Source organism: Erithacus rubecula (genome assembly GCF_903797595.1).
Source record: "Erithacus rubecula genome assembly, chromosome: 9".
In the NCBI taxonomy this organism is placed as follows: Eukaryota; Metazoa; Chordata; class Aves; order Passeriformes; family Muscicapidae; genus Erithacus; species Erithacus rubecula.
In genome coordinates, this window is record NC_136660.1 from 15,073,006 (window position 1) to 15,096,149 (window position 23,144).

Here is a 23,144-nt window from a genome sequence, read left to right on the forward strand (position 1 = left end):
GAACTTGTTAAACCCATGTAACTGTGAGGACAAGCCTTGCAGGAAAATAAAGATTTGTCAAGTCTTAATCAACCCAGCTGCGGCTTAAACATGTGGGGAGTTAAAAGGCTTTCTGTTGAGACTTCAGCATAATTGTGCTGATTAACAGAATCTGCTTCTTAGTCTTGCAAGAGACAACAAAATGGTAAACCTGAAGCAAAGGAGCTTTCTTCTGGTATGTTTGGTTACTGGTTCTAGAATCCCACAGTCAGAGGTTATAATGCTACTTTACCTCCAGCAAGCCTGTACGTGCGACGGGGGGAAAGAGTAAGGAACTAACCTTTAGAACTACATGTTGTTTTCATACAGCTCTGGTTTACACAGAGCAAATTAAATTGCAAAGAAAAGAGTTTTGTTGTTGCTTGAAGTGGTTCTGTCCTGTTTCCAGGAAGAAAGTGACAAAAAAGTATAAACTGTTGCAGTGGTTTCAGCTGAGTCATCCACTTAGACTAAATCCCCCCTCACTCCCAGTCTCTGCAGTGGCGAGGGTGCTGTTCAGGCTGGCAAACAGATGAGCACGCTGCTCCACAACTTCTCCTCATGGAAACCCTGGGCACTACCTGCTGCTGGCTTCTGAGCCCCAAAGCTGCCAGGGGCTGGCAACCTAAACATCCTCAGCAAATGCTTCCCAACAGGATTAAATTGCTGATATTTTAATTCCAGCTTGTTTCTTCTTTTGGGCAGCAACTGAACATCAGCCCAGCCCTGAGTTCCACCTGTTCCCAGCTCAGCCCTTAGCTTCCCTGATGTGTGCATGAAAGCCACTGCAGATACAAAGGGATAGGAGAAACAAGACCTTTTGCTTAGCTGGCAGAGTAACACAGCTTCACAGCTTCTCATTAGTAAAGCTGATCCAAAGAATCTAGTTCTTCCTTTCAGGTGACAGGTTAGTTTTGAAAATCTGCAAAGAGCCTTTTATTTCTGGCAGAATGTGTGGGATTTGAAAAGCAGGGAGGAGAAGATTGAGCGGTGCACTGGCATCTCACCAATTTGTTTGAATTTGTCTGTCCTACACCTGTCCTCCATCAGCACATCTTAAATCCAGAAGTTTGTCTGAACATAAATTACTCCAGCTGGACCATCCATATACTTAAAGATTCATTTTGCTGGCTCTGCTTCCTCTTTTCACTTTTGCACATGAACAGAATTCCATATAAACCTCCTACCAATGCCAAGAACCCCTTCTAGACAGGCCAGTTTAAGAGTAGCATGGGACTCAGCCCAGCAAACCAAAGCAATTCGGGCAGTATCCTGTCTCCCTCCACTTGAAAGAGGAAACTGTACTCAAGAATTTTTTTAATGTGATGTGGTGATACCTGAATGTCCTTCCTCTCTACCAGTGAATGTGGTAGCTATCCTAGTTAGAAAACCACATGAAGTAAAGCTCGGTTTTCTCCTCATTGGTATTTCAGCTTCAAAATCCAAAGCTATCTTAGAGTAGCCAAGCAGTCTGAAACAAGTAAGCTCATGCCATACTCTCCTCGCAAGCCTTTTCACTACTGGAAGGCAGCAGTCAAGTGCTTTAATAGAAAATTAAATTTGACAGATTGTAACTTTAACCACAGCTTCAACATTGTTTTTTTTCTGAGTGGTGACTACAAGACGAACACTGGAGAACTGACAGGATGAAAGGGTGCCTGCTGACCCATGGAAGACCAGCTAGAATGCTTTACTCTGCTTCCCAGTTTTGCACAAGCAAGAAGTGAAATGTAGGTAGGTGTAGAAAACTCCATAGGCAGACATGAAGTGAGGAAATGTTAACTACAAGCAGCTCTTTCTTCAGTGAGCGCAGGTTGGTTTCCACCAGCAGGCTGGAATCTCTACATGTGAAAAGTTACTATAATTCCTGGGGACTGCAGGCACCAAGCTCCAGTCTAGCCCTAACAATTTGGAAAAGTCATTGCATACCTTGCAAGGAGCTGGACCATGTTTCAAGAGACACTTTTTTTACAGAAATTCAGATTCCAGCGGTGGTGCAGTATGGGTGGAGTATAACACTGTTCTTGAACCAATGGCTCATTCAAACTGAATTTCCTTTATCCTACTTCCACTTTTCCAGAGGCTGGCTTTGACTCTTAAGAGTGATTACACATAAATTGTAGACTAAAAGGGGACTGTGCCAACCAAGTTTGTACAGAAAGATCACCTTTAACAACAAATTAGTAAGCTGACGTATTAAAACCTGTTAACTTTTTTAATGCAGTAAGCTGACCTGCTCTTTAGCTGTTCCAAATGGCAAAAATGTGACATTTGAAGAACTGTTGCCTTTTATTGTAATGGTAGCTAACGTGAGGCTGACTTTATGACATGCTTTAGCAGGTTGAAGCTTCTCTAAAAATAATTTTAATAGAAAAATTTAATTAACTTTACTCAGTGCTGAAAAAAATCCTAAAATCTGCCATTGGAAGAGATTCCTTTATTAAGAACAAGACAGAGCCCCACACAGTCACATTATAATCCATTTATTAGCATACCTTGTGAGCCATTGGTATTGATCCAGGGGACATGGCAGCTTTGGCACTGGACTGATTTCAGAGGTATTCAGCCCTTAGTAGGAAGGGATTTTAGTAGGACTTGAGTGGGCTACTACACAAAAAAGTTTCTGATGTGGAAAATTAAGTACTTTTCCAAACAAGTGAAAACACAGCCCAGGAGATGTGCATTAGTCCAGGTCACAGTGCCTTGTTCTACAAGGAGTAGTCCCAACTTCGTTCTCACCAGAGGTGATTCTGTTCTCTCTAGCTGTAAGAAACTCCCAGTGATTATATCAAGACAGTATTAAATACCACAGTGCAGTTTCATCTCTTCAAAGTTCTCATATGATTGCTGAATATACACATAAAAATCTGTCTTCAAGTGGTTGATGAATCACTGCAGCTCTTTTGAGGTGAAGAGACTTCAGGATACAGGCTTCAGAAAGAAAGGAAGACAGACAAAAGGCAGATCTACCTCTATTAACCCTGAGATAGCAAATACCCACTTTCCTGGTTCCTCACCAATGTCTCCACTCATACATTTGAGAAACTGATCTGCTAATTTCTGCTACAGGTTTACAAAGATTACAAGGATAATTGACATCAATAAAGGTTAATAAACAGCTGCCTGATTAATTATAGCATAGAATATAATTCATAAAAATCATCAGAACAGTGTTCAGCCACAAAAAAGTGATAAATATTTAATCCAGTTTCAGATGGCCAAAGTGTGAATTGGTTTGAGATAGTACCACTGCAGGCACTGCAGGTCAGGAAGACCCCAGCACTGGGGCAGCCTTTGGGGCACTGGGATATTCTCTCAAAGACAAATAGATCTTTACCATAGCCATGTTTCTACTCCTGCCAATGCTCCTAGCCACCCACAGTGATATTCCCTTTCTCACACAACCAAGATGTGCCCCTCTGCTATGGAAAGTTCTCTCAGAGCATGCATGTGGCAGAGTGCAGCCATCAGCAGCACTGACTGATCTCTCAGCTCCTAGAACCAGTGTACATGCATTAGCCTTATCCAATGGACTAATGCTGTGAAGGTGGATTGTCTCAGCCCCCCTTGTATGTCAGCACAGGCAGAGGTCTACATTGCTCCCTGAGTCTCCAGGTGCTCCCTGCCCAGAGCTCCCCAGACAGACCCACAGCAATTTCTGTGAGTCAGTGAGACTGCTGTACCTACCTGAGACACAGGGGGAACTGACCTCAGTGGGTTTTCATCCCCTTGTAACAATGCTGCCACCAAGACTACACTAGCAAGTTTAAAACTAGCTTCCAGCATACAGACACAGCACTGAAATCACTTAGAGAATTGCCTGCTATAGAAAACTTTACTCAAATAATCAGCAGGGGATACAGCCTCCCCTGGCAAACTGTATCCAGTTGTTTACCAAAGTTTAAAGACCCATCAGAAAGTTATCAGACACCCAGACAGTTTGATTGAAGAGAGATTGAGAAGCCACAGTTTTAGAAAAGGAACTATCTCTAGAATGATGCATAACAGAGAATATAAAGCCAGGCCCCTTATTTCCTCTCATGGCTGAGAACACAAGGACAGATGGTACTCAATGAAAACAAAAGGCAATTAATTCAGGAACCATAAAAAGAAATTATGTGCTATGGAGAATAAAATTATAATGGTTTTCATTGCCAGAAAGTACTGGAATTGAGAACTTAAAACTAAAAACTTTGAGCATTTATATGAAAGATGAAGGCTGGTTACATTAAATAGTTTTTATAAGTTAGGGATATAAACTATTATACTTTAGGGGGAAAAAAAAAAAGAATGACAAAAGGATAATGCACAGTGTTTGTGCAACACCTAGAGGATCAAGTATTTATACTTCCATTTTTAATGATGATAATAGTAATGCAAGCAATTAATTTAAATGGGTGAAGAACAAAATTCCCCAAAAAGTTGTAAAACTTGTTCAGCACAACTCACACGCACTATCTTTGGAAACATCTATTGCTGTTCAACATTACAAAATACAGTCCTAGGATGACTGATCCAACCAGCCAGTTCCAGTGGCAAAGCCTCAGTGGCAAAGCACGAGTTTGGTTTGGGCCACAGTCCCAGGTTAAACAGTGAGGAGCAACAGCTGAATCCTGAAATAGGCCGGGTCAACATAGGAGAGTATTGACAGGCTTGCCTACAGCACCAGTAAGGTACAAAAGCAGGCAAAGGAGACTGGATACTTCCTTCCCTCCTCCTGGCTCATGCAGGACTCAAATTACAAGGACTCTCACAGCTTTCATAGTGACAAGATCTAGGAGAAAGAAATATTTTTTAACTAGAACACGGTTCATGTCTCAAAGGCCAGTTTGCAGGTGTCCTGACATTGTATGTTTTAATGATTCTGATAATTCTTCATTAAAATAAAGTTTGCAGGCAGGATTTTAGAACAGTCCATTGCAACACTGGTAGCCCAACTATTCCTATACCTGGAAAGGGTAAATGAAACTGTTTAGTTTAGCTTTCACACACAAAAATCAGCCACCTAGTCAGACCAGCACCTCTACATTAAGCTAATTTCTAGAAGACAAAACTTTAGATAATCACTACTTCTTGAATCCAAGGCAATTTCTAGGATTCTGTCAGCACATGCCCCGTAATATGACATTGCTAATCCACAGACTGTACTCTGCCTTCTTTCTTGCATTGGTAATACCCAGGTACTGAACACCTCAATGCAAACCTTCCAGGCAGCAGGTCAGTGCCTGACCCAGTTAGTGCCTACCCAAAACATGCACATCTGGCACAAGTTCCACGTGTCCCATCCTGTATTAATCCTCCACATTTGAGCCCTTAGTTATACATCAAAGCTTTTTGCTCCTCCTCCTGCACAGACCTGTCTCCTCTCTGCCTCATCTGCACACAGTGAGAAGATGCTGCACAGCACAACTCTTAAGGCACTTAGCCCTTCTGTCTACTTATATTTTTTTACTACTCAAGAATAATATATTAACTTTTAAAAGTGCTTAAGGCATAAGAGGGAACTCTGTTCATTTGTTTGGATGAGACAGAAGGAAGAAACTGTAATATTCAATGACCCTTTTCTCTCAGCATGATGTCTGTTCAGGCTGAGAACTACAGCTTGATGACAGTGCTTGCATACCCTCAAGTTAAGCCAGTTTACTCCCACTGAGAGGAATGAAAAGAGAAAGTGCAAAGAAGAGTAAAAAGGAAGCACGGCCCAGAGGTTTCAAGAATAGGACACACTTCAGAAAAGCGGGAAGCTGCTTTGCAGTGCACTTACTGTTTTCACAAGGAGTAATTTGAGGTGTATCTATACCCCAGGAGTAATTCCATATTTCATGGAAAACTGTGAACACAGAGATTTTAAAGACTAGCAGCACAAACAAAGAGCAGCAAATAACTATGATGAATAAGGGACCATTAGGAAGTCCCCAGAGTGTTGTTAAATCATGATTCAACACCTGAATGTTTGAGATTAACATCACATTTGCATTTAAAGAAAAATAATATGTCTATTCAGCCACTTGAGGTCAGATTTTTGAGTTCTTCATAGCAATCATGAAGGCAAGAAAGCTACTGCCTCTCACACCAACAACTGATTTGAGAAGAGGCTACTTTAAGAAACAAAAAAAAGCCCAACCACACACACAAACTACCATAGCAGTAAAGCAGAAATAAAACCATCTGGGAGCTGGAAATGTGTGACAGATTACAGCAGGAGGGACAAGCATCTCTTAGTCCAGGCAGACACTTGAAATGGATCCTATGGAAGCAGACCTACTATTCAGAAGAGAAAATGTTCCCCCTAGAGACATAACAGGGAAGCTAAAACACCCAACTGTTGGCCTGTTCCTCAGCTCAGGTCAAATCTTCTCATTCCTGGAACAGAAGAGAGCTGTTATGAAAAAATATCTAGAGATTTCCACTATGCTAGCACCTGGTGTCATCTTCCAAGCGTCTCACCTCTCCTGGCAGCATGTTTGGACTGTCCAAACATACAACTATGAATAGATTTTCAGCAGTAGGTATCTTTCTACTTCTACCATTTCTGTGTGCCAGAGCCAAGGAATAAATGTGATTACATTAAAGGATTCAGATATGTAGAGCAACGTATATTGATCATTGTTACCACTGTGCACCTGCTTTCTCTGCTTACAGATTACAGACTAAAGTGAAACCAAAGACTTTAAAGAATCAGTCATAACTGTTTTTCTTCCAATTCTACATTAAAATCTTTTTGCCAGTGTCCAATGACAAAAAAAAAAAAAATCTCTATCAGTCACAAACCAGAAGCCACAGCCTTCTGCTGCTGCAGGGCAAAAGGACCATATGCTGAGATTCCTAGAGCTCAGTCATTTTCATTTTAGCTTGGTCACTTTCTTGATCCAGGGTACGAATTTGCTGACCTTTGTGTACACACCGGGCGAATCCTTCCGACCACAGCCATACCCCCAGGAAGTGATGCCCAAAATGATCCAGCGTCCATTTGCTCTCTGACACATGAGTGGCCCTCCACTGTCACCCTGACAGCTGTCCACCCGTTTATCTTCAGAGAGGTTCCCAGCACAAATCATGCGGTTGGTGAACTTCTGCCCGTAACGGGCCTCACAGTCTTCCCGTGGGAGAAGGGGCACCACCCCCTGCAGCAGGGTTCTGGAATAGGACTTTCCTGGAATAAAACAGACCAGCCAGACTGATTCACATACAGGCAACAGCAGTGACCTGGTGCAACAGTGCTCTCGACAAAAACAGACATTTCATTTCCCAGCACTTAGGCATTTCATGTCAAGTCTGAAGCACAAAAATAGGCTGAGCTCAGCATCTCTAAAGCACAAGAACTTCAGAAAACAGTGATGCCAAGCCAGACCACAAAAAAAGAGCTGTAAGATCAAAGATGTGGGGAAGACGTTTGTAGAAAAAGGTTAGATCAAAGGATGAGTCTTACTCCTGGTTCTGTCAACAAGTCACTTGAACCTTATTCAATTTATCTCACCTCTCCAAACCTCCATTTCCTCCTCAGTAAAGCAAGGGCAATGTATACTCAAGAGAATAAATGCAGTAGTATCTGTTAAATGCTCAATCCTCAGAGAAGTTTTAGATTATGTTTCAGAAGCATTAAAATATTATTCAAAGGGAATTCCCTTTGGGAATTTAAGGGAAATTTATCTTTGGCCAGACTTGAGTCTATTTGATCAAATCTCTTTATTACTCCAGGGTCACTCAGAATATAAAGCTAATGTGCTATATTAGAGTATGACCTTTCTGTGCCCAAGGTTTATGTAAGTTCACAAGGTAGTAGGCAACTGCTCCTCTTTGAGAAAGCTGGGTTTGGTGCGTGGGAAGGATTCTAGCCACTAAGCTCCAGTACAGCTTAAGGTAGTTACATGGCTAAGTTGCTCCTTGATCCACCCCAAACATCCTGAAGTGACACGTGCAACTGGCACAACTGACTCCAAAGGCAAATATGTACTTGCAGTTAAAAAGCTGTGGTAATATCTAGGGAAACAGCTGAGAAGGACAGGCAAGTCCAAAATCAACAGATGAGCTCCTGGGGCTTTTGGCAGGAAGTCTTTCTAAAAATATGGCTTTTCTCCAGTCATAGCAGCCCCAGAAAGGCCTCCATGCTCCCTTTTACCTAGGAATCTTCACAGCAATATGCTCAAAGAGGACAGGTCCAGGCTGTCTTGAACCCAGGGCAGAAACCAGACTCAGAGTCCATCTGTCCTTGCAGAAATGCATAGAGATTAAGCAAGATAGTCCAAGAGAGATTTCTCTCTGAGGGCTCCTTCTGCCTCTAAGCCCTCACTGCTCCATGACAGTATCATGAAGGCAGGTCGTGGAAATGTGGGGACCTCCCACGGGCTTGGTATAGAGGCTCTGCACAGGCTGCTCCCTTAGGGGTCTGCTGTGGGCAAACACATGTAGAAATGGGAAGAGAGGACTGTGGAAGCATTGTTCTCTCCCATCATTTCAGAGGGATGTTATGGAGACCAAAGCTTTCACCAGTATTGAGCAGACTCAATAAGCCTCAAAATCAGATGAAAACACAGTAGCACAAAACCCACTTCATCTCCCCATTCCTTAGCACCATGTGCTAGCACAGACAATGGGAGCAGTAAGAACATAGCCTTGAGTTGACATAAATTAGTGGCCCACGTAGTTTCTGAAGGCAGACTTCCTCAGCTCGCTTGCCTCTCAAAGCCCCAGCACTCACCTGTGTCTCCCCAGCCCGAGATGATGCAGGCTTGCCTGTTGATGTCAGACCTCTCTCTCCTGTCAGGCAGGCAGATGGGCAGAACGTGGTGGTTGAAGGACAGACAGTGCCCTTCTCTGCCCCGCATCCGGACCAGGGCTATGTCATTATCATTGCTGCCAGCCCAGTAGTTCCTGTGGAGGACGATCCGCTCCACGGGCAGCTCCCTCTCAAACTCATCCTTCACACCCGTGTGGTAATCGCCCACCCGCAGGAGGTAGCGCCGCACATCAACACCAAACCTGGAGAAAAACAGACTCAAGATTTCGATACTCCTGCTAAGAGGAAAGCAGACTCACACAAGTCTCAGCTCCTGTGAGACTGAACCACTTCCTCACACCACAGTGGTAAAACAGTTCCATCTGCAGGACTCTGGGACCTCTTTAGCAGATATGATCATGCCAGCTGTTGCAGATTTGGTCTCCCAAATAGCTAGATGCACAGGACTATTTTTCCTATTAAAATGATTATTATAGTTGCAGCAGACTTGTGAACTGCCCTGTTTACAGCTCCTTAAAGCACTTAAAATGGCAAAATGCTGGTTCCCCTTATGCTGTAAAGCCTCAGAGTTAAGAGGCCAGGTATGAGCAGTGAAGGCAAAAGCAAATTCATATTGAGTCATCCCCATAAGTACTCCAAGATCACACACATCATAACCTGAAGGTCTTGGTATAGAAACTCTGTGGTTTCACTGTGCTAGGAGGATAAACTTGTAAGAAGTTATCTTGTCCATTGTTGAGTATCCCTTAGGGCTCCCCACTCCCAAACACACCTTTTGAAGCAGTGGGCTGCAGTCACCACCCAGCAGCTGCTGATCAGTGTTGCTCCGCACAGCAGACGAGTATCTCGACGAAAACCCTTCAGCCGCAGTGAGGCCTGCCAAGGCCAACTGCCTCTGAAGAGGAAACAGAGGAATAAGAGGTGTCACACATATGGAAGCCATTTTCCTCTTCTCCCATTCACTCTGTCTCATCTAGGCTCAGCTGGCTTGTATTCTTCCCTAGGTAACACACTGGTTCAAACCAAATTCAAAAATCATCAGTGAAAATGATAGATTAATAGAATCAGCATCTGCCAGGCTATTTCCAGAGCCTGCAGGAAAGCTGGAACCTCTCTCAGCAATTACAGGGCAGTACCTCAGAGACTTGTTTCCCCCTATGATCCTTTTCTTGCGACGGTGCAGCAGGCGCATCCCACACACACCGGACTCTGGACCTGCCAGGCAAAGTTAGAGCAGTTGGGTAGGGACCTTCACTTAAGTATCAGCATTGCTGTCACAGAGCCAAATACCATTCACCTTCTCTAAAGGCATTCATCCTCAAGGACTGTGTTGTGCTGTGTATATGGAATTCATAGAACATTTGATCCCATAGGTTTCCTTAATTTCACTGGAGGTGCTTATCTGAAGCCTATAGTCTCATGCCAGGAGTGGCACCTATGCTTATACTTCCTCAGTACTCTAAACCTCAAAAGTTGCTTATGGTTGCTGTTCTGAGGAAGAGTATGGTGACTTGGCTGTGGGGAAATTCTGCAGGCTCAAAGGCCTGACATGGGTGGAGCACCTCAGACTAATTTGGAACACTCTGTGCTGCTAAGAAGATACACTGAAAACAAGAAAAACGTAGGAGGTGCAGGACAGGACATGTCTATTTTGTAGGTGAAGTTTCAGTCAAGGACAAGAATGACAGGGGAAAACCACAAAAGCATGCAGAGATGACCAGAGCTCAAGATTCCTGCATAGAAGAAATGGGAATATCACCTGTTCTCCTGATATCTTGGACCTTTTCTTCCACATAGTCACAGATCACCCCAGCATCCTCACTGTGCCAGCAGCTGTGAATCCTGGTGTCAGACACAGCACATTGCCCTAAGGTGTGCTCCATGCCACTGCATTCTACGTTGTCCAGATGGATGGGCCCATGGCCTTCACCAAAATAAGCCATTGCCCTGGCTTTTGCTGTACCACTGCAATTAGAGAGAGGGTGGCTAATCTGCAGTAAGCAAGAGTCAAGTGAACCTGAAGCACCAGTGCATTTTAAGTGGAATAATATTTACGTGTCACTCTACATACAGACAGTAGTGCAGTAAGAAGAGCAACCTGCTCCCTCAAGCATATGTAGGTGTGCCAAGACTCAAACTAAGCCCCCAGAAACAAGTCCAGAAGTACTCCAGAGAGCTGTTTGTATCTGTAAGATGCCTGTACCACAGCCCTTACCTGAATCCCAGTTGCCTGCAAACCACTGTGGCATCTCTGTCTGTCCAGTCATCGTCACAGACACTGCCCCACTGCCCATTCAGCAGTACCTCAACCCGGCCCTCCTTGGTGCTTTCTCCATCCACCAGCCGCACGGGAGGCCCTGAAGGAGAAAACACATGGGCTGCTGCAAGCAAAAACACCAGAGGGGGCAGGTGTCCAAAACTTGGGTTCTATAGAAAAAGATGAATCCCAGACATCGGTAAGCTTAAAACAAAAAGTACAAACAAAAACAAACTAACAAACAAACAAACAAACAAAAAGTGTCTATATGAAGACGTTTTACCTCTGTGCTGAATCAGAAGACTATATACATACTAATTTACTTAATACATACTGGAAATCATCAGTGGATCATACTCTGAAAGCTAAGTAAAAGGAGAACAAGAACAGAAAGAAAGTTATTAACTCCCGAGCCAAGAGTTAGACAAGCTTAAACATGCCTGGGAAAAAAAAAATCCATTGAATTGTAAAACTGTTACATGATTCTAAGCAAGAGAAGAGGTCTAGATCCAGGAAAAACAAAAATGTTGGATGTCAACTATTCCAATAACAAATGTCTGACAGATTGGAAAGTCTTCTGTAGTAAGGAAAGGAGAGAGTATCAGGCATTATATAAATGAGAAAATTAGGCTAACTTGAAATACTTTCACAATTTTAATTAGAAGTGTGCCATCCACACAAGGGAGTGCAAATAACTGCTGGCACCTGAAGTCCTCCTGTCTTGGCAAGGTGTGGCACTAATGCAACCACAGCTAAGTTTCCTAAAAGGTCTAGTTACAGGGTTCCCTTGAGCAATGGCACACTAAGGCAGCCACTGTCCCTCAGTGGCTTTGTTTGTTTGAAACAAACCTCAATTCAGCCAAGGCTCATTCCTCCTCAAAAAGCACACCCCTTGTTGAAAGAGCACAGAGAAAACTCCCACATCTGCTAGAGTTTGCAAGGGAACAGACCAGAAGGTGAAACTTCCCCACTGTTCAGGGCAAGAGCAAGGTGAGTTACCCAGGCTGCCATCCATGACCATATTGTTTTCTGGGGAACAGCGGACTCCCAGATCTTCAGCATGGGAGCAGTCATGCTGCCCCCAGTTGCTGTGGGGACAGTCCAGGAGAGACAGCTCTGTCCCCACACATGCCACATCATCCAGTAAAATGAAGCCTTGGCCAGCAGCATAGTCTCCTTCAGAGGCCAGGGTTGCAGGACCACTAGAGGAAGGAAACAGAAAATAACATTGAAACCCACAGAAGACCCAAGTTCAGATCTAAAGAGAAACTCCCCTGCTTAACTAGAGTACTGGTGGCCTCCTGACCTAAACCACTCAGTGGACACACAGGATGACAACCAAGCACCTTCACATCTCACCCACTTCAGTTTTCAGGGAGGCCTTTTCAGACCAGTCAATTTTCTAGTGTCTGGTCAAAGGCACATTGCAAGGCACAGAGGGCCAGCAGAGGCTGCTTTGCAATATGGCAGGTACATCAATTTGGGCAGAGGCTTGCAGAGGAGGCATCAAAAATGTTAACATTTAAGTAATTCTACTTCTATTTATAGCAAACAGCTGCCTAAATTTGAACTGCAGAAAGCTGAAAACTTTTAGGCGCTAAAAGAGATGACAAATGCAGTAGCTGAACTCAAAGGGAAGAATTTAGTTTGGTTTTTTTTCATCTATAATTTTGAAATTTTAGGAGAACCTAATCATATTTAAAAATCCACAAAACCCCATTTTACTAGCTCAAAGGCAATAGTATCCTGATTTTCAATCTTTCCCAAACTCCTACCTGAAGGATGACAGATCAGCAACGGGCTAAAAATCCCTATTACTACTCTTTTTTGCCCTAGTGGTCTTTATTCAACTACTGAAGGTGATACCTATGGAGCAGAGAGGTGATATCTTTTTAATGATGGAACAGAAGTGACACCTGCAAATTTAAGGAACGTTAAATAAAATTTTCTGACTTTGCTGAGGGTTCATAAGGACAGTATTAAGCCTGTTGTCTCCTTTCAAAACACACTGAGGCAAGAGATAATATTTATTTTTGCCCCTTGGAAAAGATGTGGATACTTATTAATCTTTCCTTAATAAGTTGTATAATAGTAATAAGCCTTCTAACAAAGACAGCATTGAAGGATTAAGGTCTGGCCTATCCCAGTGAAGGGTGATGAAATCTAATCCTTGAAATTAGTAAGCACAGACACTACACACTCTCAGTCCTACCTGAAGCCCAGCTGCCTGCAGACCACCTGGGCTCCGAGGTCTGTCCAGCCATCATCACACACTGTGCCCCAGTCTCCATTGTAATAAACTTCCACCCTGCCTTCACTGGGGCTGCGGCCACCAGCCAGCCGGACAGTGCCCTCTGCAAGGGATGGGAGAAGGAAAGGGCAGCACTCAGCAGGGGAGGAAACAAACAGCCCGTGCACCACTGCTAGGTCTCTGTACTGCCCATGAGTGAAAGGAACAGAAGACACAGTTTTTTGAGTACCCACAGTCTGTGCGTACTCAAAATACAAATAGTCGTTGCTTCTAAACATACCCCTCTGTTAGGGGAGAATTCACTTCAGCCTTTCCACACCACCTGAGCAAAACCATGGGAACACCACCAAGTTTGCCTCTGATCCATGCCTTTACTCTCTGCCTTCACATCTGGCAGCCCTTGTGGGAGCCATACATGGAAGCTGTGCAGGATCCTGAACCAGGGGGTTCCCAGCTGAGCAAGGCAAGCCATGTGGGGGTAAGACCAACCGCATCCGTCTGGCAGAGCTGTACATCTGTACCTGTGAAAGGGTCACAGGAGACCCCAGCATCTTCAATGTGGTCACAGTTTTGCTGTCCCCAGTCACTCTTCTTGCACTGATCAAGGGAGAGTTCATTACCCGTGCACTGCACTTCATCCAACAGGATTGGGCCAGATCCCTGTCCATAGTGAGCCCATGACAAGGCTTTTGGGGTCCCACTGTAAACATTACAGACATGTATGCTCAGTAAGGAAGGCCACAGTCTTGTGTCCTCAGATTCTACCTTGCACAGGGAATGTCCTCTGTTGGGTCACTGTCTCCCATAGATTATCTTATTTTCAACACAGTGGAGTTGCCAACTGTTAATTGAAACATGTCATTGGAAAGTTTATAACGAGACCTTCCAGCAAATAACAAAAATGTTACTACAACACAAACAGTTCAGACTTCTGCAGACAATGACATAACAGGACTCAGTTACAATATCATAACAGATATAACTCCAAAAGATTGAGGGATCTCAAATTTGAACAATCTATTTTAAATAATCCAGTACTGATGTGATTTTCAAGAATGCTCAGTATACAACAGCTCCTGTTTTAAGCACTGAATGACACAGGAGAATGAGGCAGTCTCTCTTGTTTCCCTGTCTGAAGAGGATAAGGGCAGCCAGTGAAACTAGAGGTGTTTAAACTTAACCAAGTAAGCACCTGCAGTTAACATATGAAACCCACCATGACAAGTTGTCATTGAGGCCAATAAGATTAGTTATAGGACGTATGCAAAAATGATGAACAGGAGTAAACACAAACAATCCTTAGACAGGAATGGTTTTGGTTTGTTTGTCTGTTTTTTCTTTGGTGTTTGTTTGTTTTTTTAAAATTATTCTTCACAGCATAAACCCATAAATTTGACAAGAATGGGATGCAAAATCCTTTCAGGATGATCAGTCCAGAATTATGTTTCCCAGGGTTTCTCCTATAGGAAGGGCTGGTAAAGGGACATGCGTTCATGTTCATTCTGCCTACTTCTATTACTACTCCATGACATACAGCAAAGAAATTACCTGAGTCCCAACTGTCTACAGACTACTTCAGCATCCCGGTCGTCCCACTGGTCATCACAGATGGTTCCCCACTTGCCATCGTGGAAAACCTCCACTCGCCCTTCAAAGCTCTCCTTCCCCCCAACTATGCGCAGTGGGGCACCTACACCTGTGCTTCAAGAAAGGGAAAGAGAGCACAACAGAACAAGACAGAGACAAAGCACATCCAGCAGTTCAGGGTGCAGAACCATTCTCTAGCCAGAGGAGCTCTCGTGATGCTCTCTTACCATATCCTCCCTTCTAGACCCCCCACAAGCACCCGTGATTGCAACCCCCAGAGTGGGGTTCTGCTGGTGCAGAGATGGCTCTTTAATTGACTGCTGTGGTGAATAAGAGTTTTCTGCCTGCAGACAAAAACCTGGCTTGATTAAAAGGGGATGTGGTCATAAGCATCAGCCATCTTTCGGTGACTGAGATCTTTCCCTGGAGATTTACCTTCTGGAGGAACACAAGTTACCACGGCACTCCCCTGGTTGCAAGCTCCTGAGATAGCTTCCTGATAGGCACATTGCAGCAGGGCTTCCTCATCTCCATGGCAGTTTGCTGACTGCAGGTGCAGGGGAACAGGCCACGGTCCAGGATGATTCTTCTTCCCAGCTGTGCCAATCTCACTGGTACAGAGGATGCAACAGAGCAGTGAAATGCCACAGCACAGCTTCACTTACAAGTTCCCTCCATTGTTGTGACTCTCCAGTCCAGTTGTGACATTTCACATCCCAGTGTGCCCAGTTAATTGGAAGTGCATAAAGGAGTGACCATTTACAGTCTAATGGGAAAGCACAAGCAAGCACAAAGCACTTTGTAATCCTTTTGTGTGCCTACCTACTGCAGAGGAGTTGATGTACTCAGAAATGGCACTCTCATTTGAAAGCAATGAACAAACCCATCAACAGACTCAAACACTAAAGTATCTGATTCACCTTCCCTCTCTGTGGACCTTATCTCTTTGCTATTTGGAAGTTTGAATGTCAAAATCCCAGATACCCAAAAAGAGTTCATACTCCTGGAATTTCTGTAAGATCACTATAGGAATTCCACCTGATGATCATAAAAAAGGAATGTGATCACACAGCTCACTTTTCACTGCCTGAAGCATGAAGCAGAAATGATTGTTTTAAAAAATACTTGAAAATTCTTTTTGGGTTGGAGATAGCTACAGAAAGAAAGCAGTGCAAAAGGACCCTGGTAACTGGGAAATTAGACCATAAAACAAACTCCTTTCTCCCAGCCAACATACTGTGCCAGAGGGACTGTAATCACAGAAGCTGCTCTTTCAAAAGCAACACGATCAAGTACCTCTCACAACAAGATTGAGGTTCCCACCTGAGACCTAGCTGCCTGCAGACAACACTGGCATCCCAGTCAGTCCAGTGGTCAGCACAGATGGTACCCCAGAGTCCATTGAAATACAGCTCCACACTACTGTCTTCAGCCAACTGCACAGCACCTTCCAAAAGAGAAAAAACCAACAAAAAACCAGCTGTAATCTGCTGATAGAAGCTTCAGACCAGCAAATCTTGGATTTGCATGTAGCTGAGCTGAATTGTACTTGGCTTCTTTCACCCCTGTTTTGCCTGTGCTGGCACTAAAGTGATGTATGTGAAAGAGTGTGGGATGTGGCACCTTCCCAGTCCCAGCAATGGCTGCTTGGGAGGATGGTTGGTCTTGTGGTCTTATAAAGTCCATGGTAACACCAGCAGGAAATTTTGCTTCTGCCAAAGCTCCTGGATTCTCCTTCTGTGGAATGGGGATGATTTTACATGCTATCTGAAAAGGGTGTGTGAAAATGGCAGGCTATCTAATTACTTCTGACACTCCACTGATCTATTTCTATCAATCACTTCACCTGCACGACTCTGTTGCTACAGTGAGATGCTCAGTAACAGCAGATGAATCCTCTTTAATTGCTCTAAGAAAAGGAAGTGCCAGTGTAAATGCCCTTTCTATTCCCACCCCACTAAAATTTTGACCACTGTTTAGAAAGAACATGTCCTTGTTCAGCTTTGTGCTTTCAGAAGGACACACCTGTCTGCAGTAGCTCACTGCAGGCACACAGCACCACCACACTTATATTCTTCCCTTTAATGAAGCCATCTTTGAAAGAACACCCACTGGCAAGGGAAAAGACTGTCAATTCATTTATTAAACTGGTGTTTCAACTGTTCTGCAAAATGCAGAAAAAGCAAGGAAGGTCAGAAAACAGGACATTTTCAAGAATGCTGCGCACAGCCAGTGCACTGAGAGAGCTCAGCTCCTTTCTTGCCTCAAAGTAAGCAGTAGTCCTTGTGACAGCACTGAGGAAGTTTAACACAAGCCTATGACCTGCCTTGCCACAGAAGGTGTGTTTATTTGAACTGCTACACTTACATGAGGAATGCTCTGATTATGAACCCTAAAGGAGCAGAAGTGGGTTGTTTTCTACATAACTAAAACTATTTTCAAAGTGTCATCTGTTAGCAGTAGAAAAAAAGAGAAGTCTCCTTGTATGAGAATAAAACATCTATACAAGGCATTACAGCTACAGCAGCTTAAATCCATCCCCTACTATATACAGACGTTCTTCTCCCACACAGACTAGCCTCTAGTATTAATTACTTCAACAATTTGGAACAGTCTTTGTACTATGCTTCTTTCAGAGGTTGTTCCACCTGCCCCTTGGAAGTCTGTGCAGCACACAGTTGTGGCTTGAGCCCCGAGGCAGCGCAGCCCTTACCTTGGTTACAGTCACAGTTGGCCCAGCCGATGGCCCCTGACACGAGCCTGTAGAAGCACCAGGGCGTGGCTCCCCCGTCTGGGTTCCTGCAGTAGTTGTGGTCCCCCAGGCCGCGGTCTGGGTACTGCTGAACGTAATCAGGGAACTCTGCCCAGTTGAGGCACCGTGCGCCGGCCTCGGTGAGCGCCAGGGAGCCATTGTAATAGCCCAGGGGTCCCACAGCACACACGCTGGGCGCTGGGCACAGGAACGGAGCGTTAGCATCGCCTAAGGCATCACACACTGAAGCTCAGACACCATGGGACGCACCAGCTGCTTAGGAGAAATACCCCTTGTGTCTGCAGTCTCAGCTGCTGCTTGCTTGATTCCAACTCTAGCACTCCTGAAGGTGCTGCTCAAAGAATACTCATAAGACTCACTGTCTAAACCACTAATTGATATGAAGCAATGAACTGCCCAGACAGACCTTTGAGAAGTGTTAACTTAAGGCCCAAACATGGCAATTTGAACCAGTTGCCATTACTGTACATGCAATACATGTACTCAGTTTGGAGCAGCACTGTACAAAGCAGGAAGGTGGGAAATGACACTATATGTCATTGCATGTATGTTCCCTATTCACATCAGCAGATCACCTGGCTTATGTGAACTTGGCTAATATATTGGAAGGGAAAGGGAATTTATTTTGGGGGAAATATATGTGCCAATGTTTCAGTCCCCATGTGAAATATTCAGTGTAAAAATACCCAATAATTAATTTATTATGGTCCTTAACAAAAGGAGAAAACTCCTTACAACTACATTAGACATTTACAGCTCTATTCACTAAATAAACAAAAAGAAGTCAACACTTTCAGAAAACCCTTCTGTACATGGCGCAAAGAGTAAGGGTACAAAGAAACTTTGCATAATGTCATTTGCCTTCTAGCCACTGCCAGGCCCAGAGGGGGTAAGTGACAGCTGAAGGTTAAATGCAAGGTACAAAAATGAGAAGCATTTGGAAGTCAGTGTCTGGACAACAAATCATATGTGTGGCATCAGCTGGGACCCTCAGAGAGGATGTCTGAGAATTCAGTAGCTATTAGAGCAGAGGAAAGGTAAGCATGCAAAAAATACCAAGATACATAAAGAGATTAAAGGAAAAGAACATGTGGGAGGAGCAGGGAGCTGCAAGAGCATTCAACCTGAAGACACAGAAGTAGTCTGGCCATGTTGGTGAAGGAGATAAACAGGCATTGGGGCAAGAAAAAAGATTGAAGACGTGATGAAAAGAAAGGAAGAAGGCCAGGTAGCAGTGGTTCATCGTGCCTATGGTCTCAGATCACCACTGCAGGAAAGAGTCTGCCCAATGATTGAATTAATAACTTCTTGTTCTTACCTGCACTCTGTAAATGGTTTTGGTTGGGCTTGGATCCCAGGAAAGCCTGGGAAAAGAAACAGAGCAAAAGCAGAGAGATGATTATCCAGTGAAATAAACAAAGGCATGTCCTAAAAGCAACTCAGCTTTAAGCAAACACACCCTAGTAACCAGCCTCTTCCCTGGTCTCTCCTCTTCAAATACAACCATTGCTCTGTCCACTAACAAAATTAATAATTACTGGCCTGCAGAGATTTACCCTTGAGCTAAGAATGACATTACATAGCTCTGCTTGGTTTTTTTCCAACAGAGTTGGAAGTCTGAGCGAGATGCCTATAGAAAGGAAATCTAGAAGAATATAATTATTATCAGTAAGAAAAATAACTACTCATTCTCTCTCTGTTTATAGGGCAGGTCATCTACAGCCACAGCAGCAGAGATTTATCTACTTGAGTGACAGGATTGTGCCTTCAAAATATCTGTTAAAATGGTAACAAACATCTGTGTATAAAATGAAAAACATCCAAGGAAAAAAATCCAAAGTTTTTTGAGGATTTTGTTTTTAATACTTGAAAATATTATATGGCCTATAGTGTTTATTTCCAAATGGGGTTAAACAGCTAAAAACAAAAGCAAAGTCATTAGAATTCTAGTGTCGTGTCTGGCCCCAAAACTGCATTTCCTATTACAGGCAGTGTTTTTTGAGGTTGTAACTTGACTACAGGCTGAGAGAGAGAGAGCTCCACTCAACCCCACTATATGGTGTGCAAGCCAGTTCAAGACATTCACAGGCTCAAAGTGAAAAGAAGAAACTGTACATACTTCTGCTAGCTCCTTGTAGTTTAATTAATTTCTAAACATTCTAAATGAACATTTCTAATACTTTTATATGAACAAAGAGTTGCAATTCACAGAGCAGAGATGTGCAGCTAAAGGATACTGTCTATTGGTAATGGTTATGTTTTTCTTCAAAATGCAGTAATTTTGCGTCTCTCCGCTTCACCTCTTCCTGTAAAATGGGAAAAGTTAAATTTGGAATTAAACCAAATTCACTTCTGGAAAAAGCAGAGGCAATTCCCACAGAAACCTAACAAGAACACCTACTTAGGTCAGATACAATTTTCAAATCAAGCTTATGGATATGATTCAGAAGGTGTTGACAACCATGGCCACTCTCCAGCATCACCCTCCAGAAGTCAGAAAGGGATACTGCATATGGAAGATGAATTCCTGACATGGTTCAGAAGTAGCAGATCAGATCTCAGGTGCATATGCACAAAGGGATGCACAGATAAACTGTTTTCAGGGAAAAATCTACCTGCATGTGTCAGGCTGCTGCAAGCCCACAAAAGGGTTTCTGGACCAACAACACTGAAGGACTTATGTGAGAATCTCAAAACTGTTTGCAGAGGGTAGAAAGCAAGCTAAGCTGTACTTTTGTGACTGCACCACAGTCCAGGTGCCTCAATCTCTGGCTTCAATGTACACCTGCAAACACATGTAAGCCTGCCAGGGATATATAAGGATGGGTCAGGCTAATTACAGAACATATATGAGAGACTGAACCCACCTCTTCTTGGAGCTGGACCATAAACAAAAGTACTGCAATCCAAGTAACAAGCTTCCCTTCTAATGAAAGATTAGTTGCTGCCAGTTTCTGTAGCAGCTTCCAAAACACCCCAATGCTGACCATCATCAACAAGTAAATTCAGTGCAAACAGCCTGTGTTGCAGGCATTGCCCCAGGTCTATGCAGCTATAAATCATCTGTCCACAACAGCAAGAGAGACAGTCAGCAAAGAAGAGAAACAAAAGATCTCTCCAGCCAGGGTCACTGCAGTGCCTGAGAAACACTGGAAACCCAAGCCAAAACATCTGCAAGCCCTTGTGCATCCTGCTTCCCTGGTTTGTTTCTTTTTCCAAATTTATATGCACAATGAAACAAATCTCTCCCCAAGCCTCTAGTTCTTCCAGGAGACCACAACTGCCTAAATGCTCTAGAAAAAACATTCAAGCAATAATAAAATCCACTTACAGTGAGGATATTAAACGAGCCAAGTAACTTCTTACAAGCAGGTAGAAAAATAACCTTCTTACCTCCACACATCTGAGACAGAATAGCAGACTTGAGAGCTCTACCAGGAGCCCGAGCATTTTGGAGATTTCCATCCCTCGTGTACAAAGTGAGCAGAAGGTTCTTCAGGCATCACATTGTCGTTCAGCTGCCAGGGTCCGCTTTCCCACGCTAGCCGCTCCGCGCCGGAGGGAGCGGGATGCCTTTTCCATTGCTACGCAGGGAAAGGGATGTGAGGAAAGGGATCAAAGTTCCCAGCAGCATCCTAGGATTTCACGTTCCTCTCCCCATCTCTTCTCTTCAGAAAGGGGAAGAAGAGAGGAGAGAAATAAGGGAACAGAACATGCCCCCGAATTTCTCTAGCACATTGAAGACGGGCAGAGGCGAGCACAGGCGGCCCGCTGTCCCTCCTCTCGAGCCTCCCCCGTGCTGCAGGTAGGCGCTGCTCCCAGTGCCAGCCTCCGCCTCCCGCCCCGCTCCGCTGCTGCAGTGCTCCTTCCCCGGCTGCCTTTTCCTCCTCTTCCCGAGCCACAGGGGCCGCAGCACGGCAAGCAGCTGGGGCTGCGTCCTATTGCAAAGCCCCCAGCAACAACTGGGAAAGGCAACGGCGTGTGCGCGCACATTTGCCAGAGATTAGACTTCTTGGAAGGAATCTGGACTTTATCCCCCCCACCGCTGCCTCCTCGATTAGCAGCTTGCAGCTTCCCGAGGTCAGCTCTCCCCAGGTTTGAACCCAGGTAAATGGGACCCAGAAAACTATGTTAAGCAGCTTCCAGATCTCCCCCAGAAAACCCTCAAGTGGCACAGCTCTCTCCAGGGTACCTTCCCAATTTTCAGCCCTGTATCTTGCCATCATGGGAATTGCCCCCAGAGAACTTTGCCATTGACCGTCTCCTTGACCTTGGGCTATATTTTCCCTCAATTGGCTAGGATGCTTTCCAGAGTGTTAATCATTATTGTATTACCAAGAACAATCCTATCCCATGGGGGGTTTTAGTGTTTTCAGCTTGCTGGTCCTTCGTATCAATTAAGGTTCAAGGCTACAAGCTTTAAACACTACTAAATCTCATAAGGCAATTGGTTCATTTGAAGTTGTTCAGACTTGGAAATATTTTTTTCATGGTTCCTTGTGCTGCTTCTCAGCTCAGTCTAATGGGCATTTCCTATACTTATATTCTGATTTTGGAGCAATGAATTAATGGTGCTCTACAGCATGAAACATGAAGGTCACCTTTAGAAATTACTCACTTCTGGCCAAGTCTGCTGAGTAGCACTTCCAAAGACACCTTCAGCATAAAAACAAGGATCAGGCTGCTAAAAATCTCCTGACTTGACAAAAAGCCTCTTTTTTACTTCCTTCACTTTTGCCCATTACTCACTTCACGTGACAGTTTTGTGTTGCCTCATCTTCGGTCGCTCATCAAAGGCAAGGAAATTTCCCTACATGCTGGATCTTTTACAGGAGTCACTAAGTGGTAAAAAGAAAATGTTTCTGGAATGGATTTGGCCAAGAATTACACTCAGTTAATTAGGAGCAAATCTCCTATATCCTTACAGTCAAGGAGGCAGATGACCAGAGCAGCAGGGGATGGAAATAGCTCAGATGCTACATCACATTGTAACTCTCAGGCAGCAGTACTACAAAGGAGCAGAACAAAATAAAACTATGGGACTGTGCTAGAATTTAGAACCACTTATTCCACTGAACACACAAGGAAAGGATATACTGGAAACGGGAACAGAAATTCTATTAGCATTCAGAGAAATTAGCTCCTTACTAGAGATTGCTGATGCTCATTCAAACTCCATCCCATGAGACACTCCTGTTCAGGCCTCTGATGCATAGAGTTTAACACCTGTAGCAGAAGCCTGCACTAGATTTCTCTCATGGCACCTTTTAAGTTGCCTCCTGCTCATGGCAAAGTGATTTAGTAGATAAAGTAATTTTAAGGGAAACACAGCAATAGAAGTCCAAGCCTGTATTCACTTTCTGGAAGAATGAACTGGAAAGATACAGTGGGTTTTCCACTTGTCTCCTCTCTGGCAGGCCCTGTTTTGGAACCGTTTCCTTCTTACCAAGACTCCTGTTTTTCTCACACTTGTAATGACATTCCCTGAGAGAAGTGGATTTCAGATTCTCAAAAGCTTCTC

At 44.0% G+C, this 23,144-nt stretch overlaps 1 protein-coding gene across 3 annotated transcripts; it reads right to left on the reverse strand.

The window, feature by feature from the left end:
• Positions 1 to 2,500: 2,500 nt before the first annotated feature.
• LOC306805234 (neurotrypsin-like) lies at positions 2,501 to 22,894 on the reverse strand. 3 transcript variants are annotated; one of them, XR_013775160.1, is made up of 16 exons: positions 21,017 to 22,894; positions 18,942 to 18,987; positions 17,564 to 17,800; positions 16,174 to 16,297; positions 15,286 to 15,461; positions 14,812 to 14,959; positions 13,785 to 13,963; positions 13,225 to 13,366; positions 12,012 to 12,214; positions 10,971 to 11,112; positions 10,515 to 10,720; positions 9,892 to 9,970; positions 9,528 to 9,650; positions 8,717 to 8,997; positions 5,783 to 7,171; positions 2,501 to 2,949 (listed from the first exon to the last, which is right to left on the reverse strand). XR_013775160.1 is itself a non-coding variant. In XM_079312808.1 (15 exons), the coding sequence occupies exons 1-15, from the start codon at positions 21,086 to 21,088 to the stop codon at positions 6,861 to 6,863; spliced, it is 2,469 nt and encodes an 822-aa protein (XP_079168934.1). In that variant the 5' UTR covers positions 21,089 to 22,894; the 3' UTR covers positions 4,838 to 6,860. The 3 variants fall into 3 exon arrangements, 1 of the variants encoding a protein (XP_079168934.1); XR_013775161.1 differs by lacking the exon at positions 2,501 to 2,949 and adding an exon at positions 3,352 to 4,792; XM_079312808.1 differs by lacking the exon at positions 2,501 to 2,949 and having other exon boundaries at positions 4,838 to 7,171.
• Between the last annotated feature and the right edge of the window lie 250 nt (positions 22,895 to 23,144).

Coding starts and splice junctions, on each gene's coding strand:
- LOC306805234 (XM_079312808.1), bottom strand. CDS start 21,088: ATGGAAATCTCCAAAATGCTCGGGCTCCTGGTAGAGCTCTCAAGTCTG. Junction 16,298..17,563: donor CAACTGTGACTGTAACCAAG/GTAAGGGCTGCG, acceptor CTCTTTTGGAAG/GTGCTGTGCAGTTGGCTGAA. Junction 7,172..8,716: donor CTCGGGCTGGGGAGACACAG/GTGAGTGCTGGG, acceptor GTTTTATTCCAG/GAAAGTCCTATTCCAGAACC.